General features: G+C 49.7%; 1 protein-coding gene across 2 annotated transcripts in view; it reads right to left on the bottom strand.

Moving 5' to 3' along the window:
- LOC149365148 (dorsal-ventral patterning protein Sog-like) overlaps nucleotides 1-14,626 on the bottom strand; it is a 396,279-nt gene that overhangs the window by 118,766 nt on the left and 262,887 nt on the right. For both annotated transcript variants that reach the window (XM_089575239.1, XM_089575238.1), the window contains exons 3-4: nucleotides 14,166-14,292; nucleotides 2,054-2,125 (exon numbers count right to left, since the gene is read on the bottom strand). In XM_089575239.1, the coding sequence (XP_089431365.1) occupies nucleotides 2,054-2,125; nucleotides 14,166-14,292 (199 nt within the window). The remainder of the gene's footprint in view (nucleotides 1-2,053; nucleotides 2,126-14,165; nucleotides 14,293-14,626) is intronic.

Below are 14,626 nucleotides of genomic sequence, written 5' to 3' on the forward strand. Positions count from 1 at the left end.
AGGTGGTCGAAATTATTCCGAAGCCCTCCACTACGGCACCCCTTTCTTCTCTCATTCCCTCCTTTATCCCTTCCCTTAATGTTCGGTTAAGGTGTACACCGAGATGTGAGACAGATACTGCGTCATTTCGTTTTGTCAAAAAAAAAAAAAAAAAGGCTACTAGCGCGCACGCGCGGAACTGGACTGCACATATTCGCTTCCTTATTTGCTCTTCACACATTCAAATCGCAAAACCATTATCTGTTCTTTTTTGTCCGGTCGAGGATGGCAGCCAGAAAAAGGGCTATTTATTTTGTTTTGGCTATTTTGGGCCATTTATTTTGTATGTATGCACTCCTCACTCCCAAGATAGGCGTAAGATTTGAATGGGACACTTAAGCTCGGCCTTGTAAGGGCATGACGCGATAGCGTAATAGGTGAATTCCCATATATGCAGAATTGGTCATCCTCTACTGAACATTCACAGATCCCTGGGAACCCTCACAACACTCCTGGCGCAGAGGTGCAGCGATTAAGAGATGCTCCACTGCCCTGCGATGGCCGGTGCTGCCACCGGTGAGGCTTGTGTGACCCGGGTTGCTCTTCTCGAGCAACCTACCGGGCAACCTGTAGGGGCCAATAAAAAATTCGCTGTGGCTTAGCTTGGTTAAGCCCGGTAATTGCGAAACCAATATCCGCACATACGCCATGGTTCAGCTGGTAGTGTAGCAGGTGGTGGTGCTTGTGGTTAGACTTGTGGTGCTGCATCGGTTATACAATCCAATCCAATCAAATACAATCCAATCTAATCTAATCGAATGTAACGCTAGGCCGCCGTTCATGTGCACCGCCGTCGCACACGGACGGCGCGAGATGGTCGCCCAGCTCTTCGGCGTGACGTCACAACACCTGTGGCGCTCCTGGCGGAGAGAGCGGGAGTTAGGCCGCCGTTCATGTGCACCGCCGTCGCGCACGGACGGCGCGAGATGGTCGCCCAGCTCTTCGGCGCGACGTCACACAGAGGTCATGCGAAAGGTCATTTCATGTGCACCGCCGTCGCACCGCAAAGGCTTGAAAGTGAAAGTAGTATTGCTTTCGCAATAAAATTAATTTAGCTGCCACCTCCCACGGTGGCGGACGTTCCGGCTTGTCGCCTTTACACGCAAAACAAGAGGCTGACCTCGAAGCATTTCATCAACAGTAATATAATGACACAAGTAGAGCATAAATACTTAGGTGGGACATTCACAGCCGACTATTCACGGATTATGCATGCTGATACCGTGGTTGCAAAAGCTGCCAAGGATCTTAAACTTTATGCAGCGAAATCTGAGACACGCGCCGTGTTCCTTGAAATCAACAGCCTATTTAACATATGTTCTACAACTGCATGAATACGCTCGTGTCGTATGAGACACCTGGTAAACAACAGTGAGCAATAAAATTGAAAATAATTCAAAACAGAGCAGCAAGGTTTGACCTGTGTCGGTACTCGAGAACTGATAGCTGCACCGACATGAAAAATGAATTAGGATTGGAAACTTTTTCGTCTCGACGAAGAAAATGACGACTTAAAATCTTGTATCAAACATATCACGACAAAAACCGGCATTCGAAAGGAAATATACTTACACAGGCCAGATTATGTCTCTGCTCGCGCTGATCATTGTCTTAAGATTTTGGAATACCGTGGCAGAACTAATATACATGCCAATTCCTTTTTTGTGTCTTCCATCAGCGAATGGAATCGGGTTTCAGGTCATCAAGTATGCTGTGCAAATGAAGTCCCCCCCCCCCCCCCCCCCCTGCTGTAGCACCCTCGAGTTAATCCTTGAATAAAGAACGAATAAAAAGTGAAGGTGACGTGACAAAGGTGGCCCACCTGAGTTGCTTCGACGGGGATTTTTCGCTCACAACGTCGACGACGACGCCCGATTATCTGCAGAGCGTGAGCCTTAACGTTATCTCGCTAGTGTTTCACGACTAATGAATTATAAAAGAGGACGCCGGAAGACAGTAGAGCTTCGGTAAGGCAGTTTGATATACCGTCTATTAAAAAGTAGACGGGACTCACCTTTCGAATTTCTGTCTTCATCGTCCAATTCGAGTTTGCGCAACGCCAAGTCCTCCTCCAAGTCTGCATAGTCTGCGAGGGAAACAGACGGAAGCGCGTGAAGAAAATGGAGACAGCCACGCGCACCAAACAAACCAGACAAACACTGTTCACAGATCGAATAATCTGTCATATCTGTTGAATAAAACAAAAAATTCAGGAGGGCACTTCGTTGACCTGAAGTGCGACGAGGCGACAGCCTTTAGAGCGGTGTTGCTGCTTGTGTCACTGGTGTGTGGTTAAGGTGTCAATTATGTACACAATTATTTGCGAATCTTAAATGCTGGAGACATTGGAGGGCGTTTGGGAGGCACCCGTCTGATTCGACGCCTTTCTGCAAACACTCTCCAGCGTCCCAGACAAGAACTACATATGCGTTGGCAGGAAGCAGCGTAGCCATCAGCACGCTCGGCTGCGGAACGGAACAATGGTGGTTCGAATCCCATCGGCTGTAAAGTTTTTTTTTTTCCTGACTAGAAAAAGCGCGACACCTCTCCTGACAACCTTCTGTCGACAATGGTGAGGCATTAAAGGCTGCCGCCTTAAAAATTTGCGCGCGTCTAGAGAGTCCTCTCAGGAAACCGTAGCGCGACGACTGCGTCTCGTATAAAGTTAAAGTAGAAAAGTAAAGGAATGCCGACCGAAGGTCGTTAAAATGTTAGACGTTGCGGCTTCCGAACGGAAGCCTTGTTCACTAAACGGGAAGCATGAAGCTTAAGTGCGCCTCAGTAATCGCCCCAGACATCTTGCGTACGTACGTAGGCGGGATATTACCGTCGCTGCCGTCGTTCATGCTTCACGCTTTCCGTTTAATGAACAAGGCTGCGCGCAGAAGGTGAAACGTCTAACATTGTAACAACAACCTTAGGTTTGGTTTGGTTTATGGGGTTTAACGTCCCAAAGCGACTCAGGCTATGAGAGACGCCGTAGTGGAGGGCTCCGGAAATTTCGACCACCTGGGGTTCTTTAACGTGCACTGACATCGCACAGTACACGGGCCTCGAATTTCTCCTCCAAAGAAATTCAACCGCCGCGGCCGGGATCGAACCCGCGTCTTTCGGGCCAGCAGCCGAGCACCATAGCCACTGAGCCACCGCGGCGGATACAACAACCTTAGGTCGGCGTTCTTTATGCTATCGGCATTAACCTACTACACGGCCTGACGAGATGTTGTCAAACCTTAGATTTCAGCTTTCGCATAAACGGCCTGAGAACGCGGCCAAATCGCGAGCGATCCGAACAGCTGCACAGTCTGATTTTTAAGCATGAAATACTTTTAACTCCCAGTGTCTGCAGATTCAGGCGACTGTTTTAACGTGCGCACTTTGATGTAAGTGGAGCAGTCCAGAGCATCGTGCCACCTTCGAAGAGGGCCCGCTACAGCAGATGACGCCAGGCGCGCATTTTGAAACGGCCGTCGTAGAAGGATGCACCTGGCTTCTGTCACGTGGTAGGCTCCATAAATCACGCGCGTTACTTCCGGCAGTCACCAACGTTTGCGACTGAGGAAGTGGCCGTGGGCGCTTTGGGCGCTCCGTCGCTTGTGCCTCTGTGAGTGCACAAGAAAATGCGGCAATGTGGTCTTGACGATTTCAAGCCTCGCGTTGTGACCTCAGTCCGTAGACCCGAGGTCAAAGCGAGTGCGGTCTCGAAACCGCCGAGCGCGTGTCACTACGAGGAGAAATAAGTGCTCAAATTTTTGGGAAACATTAAACTTTTTCGGAACCGTTACGCACAGAAGCATCTATACGCCAAAGCATTCTAGCTGTGCAAAGAAAAGCGAGGCCGACAAATAGAGCAATAGGATCTCATAGCAGAGGTGCATGTTTTGCGGCACTGCAGTTTTAGCCAGGTTTTGCATCCTGGAGTTGAGCGGTCTGACCTACTTAGTTTTACATGATCAAGTAAAACAGCGCAAAAACGAATATGTTTCTCGGGCGTTTCCTCCTGGGGTACTAAAGTAACACTCCACCCCCCTCCACTCATAATCTTTGGCACATTCGAAATCAGTGAAGAGGGGCGCAGACATGTGCTTTCAGAATTGCCTCGGAAGGTCATGTTGCTAGCTTTCGTCAATGAAAAGGTGGCCTTTTTGAGACAAGGTGTCCGCTGGACATTTCAGTTCCGGTCACGTACTGCTCACGTGTCCACTACTTTTCCCTTTCTGAACTTCGAGATAGCTTTCATGGATTAGGGAGCCTCCGCCACTAATCTCAGCTAGACACAGCGCTTGACTTCGTTCTCCACTTTCGGTGTTTTTTGTGCTCAGTGTCCGTCTCTACCTAACGATTCGGGAGTCGAGAGGAGGCCGCGCGTGCCTTCCAACAGAAAGCAGATGCAGACAGGCACGGCATCGACGCGTAACCGTCAAGGCGCGCCGAAAACGGAGGAGGAGGGGAGCAGTTCGCCCTACTTTCCCTTCAGATACTTTAAGCGCTTTGCGATGCGCTCTCCCCTTCGTCGCGATCTTCATCTGCAGAGTACGCGAACGTCGCACTGGAAATTTATCAAGCGTGATAGGGGTCCGCGCGAGTGCGAGGGTGAAGCTTGTCGTCACTCGGGCCATTCTTGCATCGAGCGTGCGGCACGAGACAGCAGCACCGCGGTGCGGTCCCGCAGGTGCTCCCGCGCCCAGAGCCGTGGTCTCTCCACTTTTGCTCGTTAGTGTTCTGCACTCCCAGTCGCAGGTGGTACGGCTCTCCACTAGTCGGACCGGCCGACAAGTCCTCACTGATTTAAACACCAATTGCCCCCGACAGCTAGACGCTAAAAACGACATTAAAGCCTCATGGAGAGGACAATTCAAGGCAGCTCCCCTACCCAGGAATATGCACCCCGATTTTCACCAGTCAAGACGACAAGCACGAGCCGAAGCTATGAAAAGGCACTACGGCGGGCGCGAGGGCGTGTCCTATGTCGATGCAGCGGTTCCTGAGCAGGGAATGACGGCCGTCGCGGTAGTGCATCAAAATATAACAATGGACGTACTAGTACTGGCTAGCCAGGACATACTGGCTGCGGAAGAAGTGGTGATTGCTTTAGCTGCAACACACACTAGCTCAGAACACATTCTTACAGATTCACAGACAGCGTATCGCAATTACCTTAGGGGCAGGATCGCACCACTAGCAGCTAAAATCCTGCAAGATAGCTACACCCGTGGCTACCAACCCACACACAAACACTTAATATGGGTACCAGGTCAACAGGGCATCCCAGGGAACGAGAGCGCACATGCCTCAGCCCAAGCATTTCTCCTCCGGGCCCCTATTGCGGATGCCGTGGAACCTCCTACCCCACTACTAACTTATAACAACATAATTCAGCACTTAAGATTATCCCGTCGTGTCTACCCTCCGCCGGCTAAGGCACTGGACACAGGGGAGGAACTACACCTCCGAAAGCTACAGCCCAACACTTACAACAACCCACGAAGACTACACGCAATTGACCCGGAGTCATTTGACTCAGACTGCAAATTCTGCGGGGAGAAGGCGGACCTGTACCATATGGTATGGGCCTGCCAACGAAATCAGGTGGTCACTGTCAATAACCAGCCAACGCATGAGGGGTGGGAGGCAGCTTTGACCAGCTCGGATGAAACGAGTCAAAACGAACACATCGAAAGAGCGCGGAGAGCAGCCTACGCTAATGGGGTTCCGGACTGAGAGCTCCACCCGCCGCTACAACCTCCTAAACAATTTCATTGAAATATTTTCACCACCACCTCCACTTTTGCTCACGACTGTACTATAAGCAACGAATGAAACGCGAACAAGAAAACTGAGGAAGCCACACAAATACACCAACATATTAGCTCCTAGAGAGCAAATACAAGCGAGGTCGGTTAACACTTCTGTAGAAGAGTCATCACGCTTCCGAAATCACATTTCTCTCCGCTTGTATATAACTTCCCATTCCAAAGAATTTGTTACTTTTGTGTGCGTGGCTCAACTGTCTTGTTCGCGTTTCATTTCTTGCTGGTAGTACATCATCATCTTCATGAGCACATATACATCGTGGATTGCTTGCATGCCCAGTTCTATGTAGATCTACTATCCAATACTACGTTATATCGACCGTCCAATACTCACAGTTTAGAAGACGCTGTCGGTGTTCTAGAAACACCTGATGAATTTCGCTGTGATCACGATCCGGAAGCGCGGGAATTGAGGTGTGTTTTTCATGTTGGTTTAGACGGGAAATGTATCGGCAAGTCTCAGTTGCTCGCATGACTTGAAATGGGGGCTGCCGTGCCTCCTCAATAACCAGAGAGCTAGCAGTTGCTTGCGGCACGCCCAAGCACGCCCGAGCACATCTAGCTAGCAGCCTCTGTAAGTGCTCTTCTGTGGTTCGCGAATGCCGTGTAGAGTAGGCAATCGTTTGTTGTATGGGAGCATGCTCTGCACTTTGAGCAGAGATGGCGTCCAACTGCCCCAAGACGAACCAGGAAGTGTGCGAAAGGCACTTACCCCCCGAGTAGAACCGATCTATAGTTTTTACGTGTGGGGCCCAAGACAGTGTCACAATTTACTAAGTATCCAAATCAGGCTCTGTGACATTCCCAGCGAGGCAGCGTGCGATGCACTTGGTGGCTCAGGCAGCGGAAATCACGGCGAGCAGGTATTAAAAATGCCTGCACGAGTAGCGCTGTCGACTTCCGGCAGTAAAGCAATCCAAGTAGCAGGACCCCGGACCTTTCTCCTTCTACAGTTCCACGCGCGTCTAGGCTTTCTTGTGCGCCCACCAAAGACATGGCTACAAAGTCACCTTTGCACCATGGGACGGACATTCGGTGAGACTAAGCCCAGGCTCGTTAGCGCAGCGTCGTCTCTTCTTCGTTATGACAAACAACTCTTTAAAAAGAAAGGAACAGAAGGAGGGAAATAACAACCAAACACCGGTGACGTCGCAACAGTGAAGGAGCACCGACGACGCACTTTTAATAAAACTTGGGTATTTGGCTCACAAGTTCTAAGGCGAGCTAAAGGTCCTCCTTCGCGCACCGCAAAAAAAGAAAGAACGCTTCGAGTGAATTTCCCCAACACCGCCACGTGAGAGTTTTTAGTGAAACGCCTCTCTGGCAACAAACCAGCGGTGCGAGCCAGCTACGGCTCCAACAAACACTTTGCCACTGTGGTCGATATCGCATGTTTAGTGCAGCACTGTAACAGGATCGGCGCTCGAGTAAGCTCACCTGCATCGCCGTGCGACGCACTTCTCTGCTCATAAAGTGTAAATACTTTGGGTTTCTCGCGCAGGTTATAGAGAGAGAAATGCACAGAGGCCAGAGCTCGCACACCCAAATTTCTTGCACAGTAGCGAAGCACTCAAAACAAGGTGAAGGCAACCCCTTCATTTTGAGTTGTACGCCAGCCACCTCCATAACATAGGACAAGGGTGCAGGAAAGACATACACTACATGCCTATAATTAATGAGTGCTCTTTTTTAAAATGCACCAATGTGCTGTGCGACGTCAACGCACGTTGAAGAACCCCAGGTAGTCTAAACTAATCCGGAGCCCTTCACTACGGCATCCCTCAGAGCCCATGCGTCGCTTCTGGACATTTACCGAGCGGAGATTGAACAGCACAGATTTTCGATCATGGGAAAGGTTAGGCCAAAGTGAACATTAAGAGCAGAACTTCCCAGAACAAGGAACACAGTCAAGACGCTAGCATCTTTGGCGTAATCACTTCTTTTTTATATTGTTTTCATCGACTACCGCGTCTGCTTCTATGAAAAAGGCTTTCTTTTCATCATCCATGGCAGAATGCTTTTCTGAGTGTCACCACGCAAAATGCTTCCGTCCCTTCTAATGTCCCTCTGGCTGGAACTTTGCACAGGGCGACGACTTCATACCATTTGGATTCACAGCCGTAGCCGCTCATTCGCTGCCCTCTTCCCGAGCCCAGGTGCACCGTGGTCGCCGGCTCTGTGGTTGGAGTGCACGCAACAAACACGGCGCGGCCAAGGCGCGATCATCGCCTCTCACCTGGCGCCAGGCTCAGGCGAGGGGTACGCGGGGCAGAAATAGCCGAGCGTGAAGCAAGGAGCCGCCTTTCCATTCTTCAAAGCGTGAGTGCAAGAAAGCATGGGAGAGGAAGTGCGGCGACGGCGGTCGCGGGCTGCTGTCGGGGCGCGACCGAAAGCTTCTGCCGCGCTGTTAGTAAACAAGAGTGGCGGCCAACGAGTCACTCCGCGGCCTTCCCAGGTCACTAAGGAAATCGTCCGGTTCTTGCCTTTCAAGCATGAAATGCTTTTGTCCCCATTGTCGGTAAACCTCTTCCGGAAAGTTCGGCAAGCCTGAAGTCGAACGCAAGGCTGAAGTTGTCCAAAAACTTCCACACTTCCCCATTGGAATGGTGCCGGTGCCAACAGAGGAGCAGCTTCCTTTTTCGACGCCATAGACCACTTAGCCATCGGATTTATTTTTTTTTCAGGCAATCACATGACCAAGGTATGTTTCAGGGCAAGTACCTGGCACCTGGCCGACCAGAATGACTGAATCCTTCTTGAGTTTTTTGTTCGTTTTTTGTTCGTGGGTTTGCTTCTGTACTGCGTGGGTCAATATGTGCCTGCGCGCTTACCCTGTTTCCTTTGGCTTTATTGGTATTCGCCTTTATTTGCGCATGTGCCCTACATTCACGGGTTTTGGGTGCTGTATAAAACGAGCGGATCGCCCTCCTTCGAAATAAAAGTCGTTAGTTCAGCGCCCTGTATGTCTCGTCTCTCCTTCGTCCCTCGTCTGTCAGCGCTGCATGTTCAGGAGAACCACGTGACGTATGTGCAACAACTATCTGAAAACCAACCACGCAAGCAGCAAAAGGGAGCCAAGGCTGAGCAGGCGATCAAACGGCGGTAGCGATCCGGAGTCGAATTAGTTCGGACACGGTGCGTTTACACTACTGCACTACACTCCACTCCACTGACGAGCCATTAGACCGTCACTGCGAGTCTGCTGCCTCCTCACAGTTTTGCCAGATGATTGCACACTAGACCATCGCCTCAGACTCTCGCGCTGTATTAGAAAATGTAGTCTTCGCCGTCCTTCATGTTTACCAAGATGGCTGAAGATCGGCAATCACAGTGGCTCGTCATAGAGCGAGAGACGTACGATGAGCGCACGGCCAGCCACTAGAAAAAGAATGGACGGCGCGTAATGGACCAAAGGAATTAAAGGAAGAAACATCGCGACGAAACACGGACACATGAAGAAACGACACACACACGAGCGCTGTCATTTCTTCGTGTGTCCGTGTTTCGTCGCGCTGTTTCTTCCTTTAAATGCATTACCAACTAGCCCGGAACCTTGCTCTTGATCTGGACCAAAGGAAGCCGAGTGCACTGCCCGGCTTAGAAAGAAACTTGACCGACGATTACGGTACCGCCTAATGCGAAGTTTAAGCGCAGTTTGCTTATGTCATATATGAAGAGAGAAAACTCGGACCACTCTTGAGCTGCCCTTAAATGTAACGGGGAAGCATCGTGGATACAATCAATTAATGGCCTAATATTACAGCAGAAATGCAGGTCATTACTTATGTACGACTTCTCTTATTACGGAGATTCCACAAACTAATTAAGCTAAACAAGAAACTGACCATCAGATCATGCTCCTATGCAACGAATATCTTAGCATAATTGAAGCAGCAAAGTGTGCTTTCACAGCTCATAAGTTCAATAAAATGCTGGCGCTCTTTCCTGTCAACACAGTAACACTGCACCTGATCAGATTGAAATGTATGTTGTTTTTTAATATAATAATTTATCTATATTGCATTCAGTGCAAATAAGTTCATTTCAGAAACCAGTCTGAATTAGCCAAAATTGATTTGTCTTCTGGTTGTTGCATTGCCTTGTATTCCTCCACACAAAAAAGGCAACTTTCAAACTGCCTTTTGTATAAGATATCCTCATTTGTCTCCTTGGTCTGCCTTTTTTGTTGTTTATATCGCGTCTCCCATTTTGTATTACATTTTTATATATACTCACATGCATTTTCTATGAGCCGAAACAGAAACGCATTTTGTCTTTCATGTGTGCCATATCTTCTTATTGAGCTCCGGGTACAATTATTACGAATTTTTCTAAACGCTTATTCAAATTGTTCATTCTACTGAATGCATCCGTTATACACTGTTTGTGTTAGTATATAACTGCTGCTGGGCCCTGCGGCGTCAGGACCTAGTCAGGGGGCCTATGCCCTCCTTTAGCCCTGCCTCGCATGCAATACCTGCGTATTGCCGAAGAAACAACACTGAAAAAAAAAATCAGAAATGAACGACAAAACCTGATACAGTTTGTTAAAGAAATTGACGGTGACTACAAAGCTAACTTATGGTTTATGGGTGGGTTTAAAGCCCCAAAGCAACTTAGGCTATGAGGGTCTCCGTAGTGAAGGGCTCCGGAAATTTCGACCACCTGGAGGCTCTTTAAAGCGCACTAACATCGCACAGTGCACGGGCCTCTAGAATTTCGCCTCCACAAAAATTCCACCACCGCGACCGGGATCGAACCCGCGTCTTTGGGTTCAGCAGTCGAGCGCCATAACCACTGAGCCACCGCGGCAGCTGCAAAGTTAACTTAAACACACTCAAAAACGCAAAGCGTGTGTACATGTACGACAGCGCTACTGATGTTGTAAAAAATAGTGTAGCTAAGCTTACCGGTTTGGCGCATTAATCAGCGAAAGCTGGTTGGGATTAGCGGCGTTTCTTGCGGGTAAGGTCAGTCTGGCACATGCATGCAACGAGGACGGCATAGCGGTGGAACAAGCACGTTTACAGACATCTTATGCACGCGAAGAGTTAACCGGACATAAACCGGGCATGCGTTTCTGTTTCGCGCACGTTTATCTACTTGGCTTCTCCTCTCTTTCGAACATGTTTAGCTACTTGGTTTTAGCCTGTTTACTTCGAGCACGTTTTGGTATTTGGCTCAGCCCCTCTGCTTTGAACTCGTTTGGTCAATGGGCTTCGCCGCTTTGTGAGACAGCACCATTGCACGTTCAGCTCGGATGTCAACACGTTTTGGACTTTTCCGTGGAAACGGCGCACACTTTTCGCGAACATTCACCGTGGACGCCTCTTCGCACCTAGTGAACGCGGCACTGAACTCCGAAGCTGCGTTTCATATCTCGGTGGACACGCAGGCTCAGCAGGAGTGGCGAGGAGGACAGGGAGCAAAGGGTAGTTAGGTAGATGGAAGTGAAAGAAGAAAGAAAGGAGGAGGTGCCGCGGCTTCTTGAGGGTCCGGTAGCGCTTTCTCCCTTCGTTCTTTAATTCGTTTATCCTTTCCCTCACGGCGCTGTCTTGCGCCTTGAAAGCTTCATGGCTGACTCCAAACGAACTTCTCAGTATCGCAATCGCGTAAACTATCGAAGAGCAGCCGGCTTATTGGGAATTCGGAATACGACGCGGTGCAAAGTGCGCTTGTAAACGACAGCATTATGCGTTAACACGTTTTGGCGGGCTAGTTGGTTAAGCATCTTGAATAAACAGCGCGAACGAAGACGAGCACAAAAGACACTGAAACGGACGACTCAGCGCTGTGTCGTCCGTTTCCTTGTCTTTTGTGCTCGTCTTCGTTCGCGCTGTTTATTCAAGAGCATTATGCGACCCACTGCAAAGGGTGCCAAACGCATCTTTAAAACTGCAGAAAAATAAAAAAAGCGGACGAAGTGCGCCACGAACTGCTGGCCGAGATCGATTCAAAGAATGCGGCAGCTGGCAGCATCTGTGGCCCATTCTAGAAGGTGCGACGAAAAGAGGGTCTACAGATTGCTACAAATTGCCACATTTCCCATTGCTCTCGTTATGGTGCGTACTACCAGCAGTAAGTGGCAGTTTTTTTTTCTCTTTATTCTCGAATGCTGTTCTCCTCAGATTGCAAAGACGTGCGAATTTAAATTATGATCGAGTAACTAAACTATTCCCGCGGCGTTTCTGCAGTTTAATTCACCCTGGGTTCTGGAGAGAGCGCGTGACTTGCGTGTGACGTGTGCTCCTGCTCCTAGGTATGACGTAGGTGGCGACTGTGTGCGAAATGCCATTTGCATGACAATAGCTCGGAAACGGGCCACTATTGTCTATGCTGATGCTAGCTGCCCAGTGACCTCTGATAGGTTTCAGGCCCTCATTTTGGAAACTCGTTATGTTCGCATGACGTTTAGGAGCCACCTCAGGTGACGCGGCAGGCAGCCCCATGAGCTGCTACGAGCGAACTAGACATCCACCAGTGATATCCAGCTTTCGTAAACTCGCAGTATAAAGCCTCGGCGCACGCGTCTCTCTCATCTGCAATGCACAGCGTTGGATCTATTGAAAATCCCACGCTGTGAAGTGGCTAGAGCCTACGAACGTAACACGGATTACTGGCGAAAAGCAGAGAACCCGCCCTGATTTCCTGAAAACGTCCGCCGAATAATCTGGTTAAACCGACTCGACCAAGATGCTCCGAAAAGGTGACTGTGAAGCGCGGTAATAACAAAGCCTGAATACATATACGCCGTTGTCTTTCTGAAAATCCACAGGGAAGGCGTGTCTTGCAGGCCAGTCTGAGATGCGACTGAGCCAGCTCAGGCTACCCAACGCAGACCTTCCACTACAGCGGGACATCGAAATGACCCAGCGGAATGGACACGGCCACGAACAACGCCGTGGCCCGGTCGACGCTGCGAGGGAAGCCGGAGGAGCCTAATGGGCACCGCCGCCGCAGCAGCCGGTTACGACACCAAGGAGGCGCTGCTCGCCGTGCGTGGTGGGAGCGGGAGCTAATGCGCGCATTAGGCGCCAGAAGCTCGCGTTGTGCGCGCCTATGCACTGCGCACCAGGGGGCCGCTGCGCGTATCACGAAAGCTGCCATGGTTGTTTCTTTTTTTAAGAAATGCAGAACTGCTGTTCCCTGTGGCGTTTTATTCAATGCAATGATTGTTTCCCCAATTCGGACAGGATTAATATCTTGTTCAGTCACCCAGATCGGACCTGCAGGGGGTTAGTTGAGGCGTTTCTGATAAGCCAGGAGTCTGGAACATGTGTCGCCTCGCCTTCCATTAATCTCGTGGAAAAAGAGATTCGAGCTCTAGGGGAATGTGTGACGACAGTGTGATAGCGGGTGCTTATCATGTGCTAAGATGTTGAATGGCTTTGTTGGGATGAGGCGTTTTTGCATTCCGCTACATGCGCGTACGAGTTTTGTGGGGGCTATCGCGATGTGTCTGTGTTTTATCGTTGTGTTTGGTGCTTATATTTCTAACCCTTCTGGAAATAAAATTCAGTTGTTAGATAGAGCTCGTGTGGTCTTTCGTTCTTCCACTACGCCCTGTGTTTCGCGCTGCTTTAAGATGATTATTCAATGCGCTTTGTGACAATGGAGCAGTCGAAGGGAACTTTTACTCTCTGCCTGTAAGTTCAATACTTCTTGTGTGGCTGAATTGGATCTTGAAATAATTATGCGCAGTAGCTGCTACAACATACCGTCACTGTCTCCTGTAAAGTGTACGCATTCAGTGCACAAAGCTGGGCCAGCTGCTGTTGGGAGTGAGAGGACATCCTAACTAGCGTGTGTCGACAAAGACGCAGAACGAGAAACAGACACCATAAACGCTGATGCGGTCTGCACGTGCACATAACGGCAGCCGTCCAATGTATACGCAGAGACCACTTTCACAAAGCCACGAAATTGCAGAAAGATCATCTTTCTTAGATGAGATATGTACTGAGCTGAAGTGCGGAGTATACTTTCAAATCAGTAGACTGTTATCATCTGAAATACAATTCCACGGTGTTATCATGTGAAGGAAATCGCACGGACAGCTCACAGTTCTTCGGACTGATGACAAATAGCGTTCCTTTTTCGAAGCAGATGGAGCAACCATTCGTCTAGCATGCCTATATAACGGCCTTTATTATACTCATGTCTAAGCTTTACCTGAACATCCGTCACTTTTTCGCTAGCCTGTTGTTTCACTCGAGTGAAAAGAGACGTGCGCCGATTAGGTGTTCCGGAGAGATCGCGGAAGGAAGCCGAATAGTCAACCCCTGTTAATTGGTGTGAGTGCGGCGCACTCACCTTCGCCGGGGCACGTCTTGCAGCATCGCTCCGGCAGCAGCACGGGCTCCTCGCAGGTGGGCTTGGGGCAGTCGTTCTTGATGTTCTCGCAGCGGACCCGGGCCACGACCCGCTTCTTGCGGTGCACCTGCGGCCATACAGGCGAGAAAGACATATTCTGGCTTGAGAAACGCCAGACGTTCGCTAGAGCCACAACCCGCACACACGCCAGGTACTAACATTGAGCACAGTACGGGGGACAAGACATATTGTAGAAGGCACGCACAAAGGCTCGCTGGCGACGATGCACTGACGGAAACACCGAACGTTCATTGCGCTTGATGAGACTATCGTGTAATGCACGCCCGCACGTAGTTTGCGCCGTCATCTGAGCACCTCTAACTTCGATTACAGTTAATCGGAACGCAAAAGCGCGGTGAGTTTCAACAAAGCGCAATATTTGTATACCAAGTGTGGCCACA

The sequence above is a fragment of the Amblyomma mixtum genome, chromosome 2, assembly GCF_055824585.1.
Source record: "Amblyomma mixtum isolate Tamu chromosome 2, ASM5582458v1, whole genome shotgun sequence".
NCBI lineage: Eukaryota > Metazoa > Arthropoda > Arachnida > Ixodida > Ixodidae > Amblyomma > Amblyomma mixtum.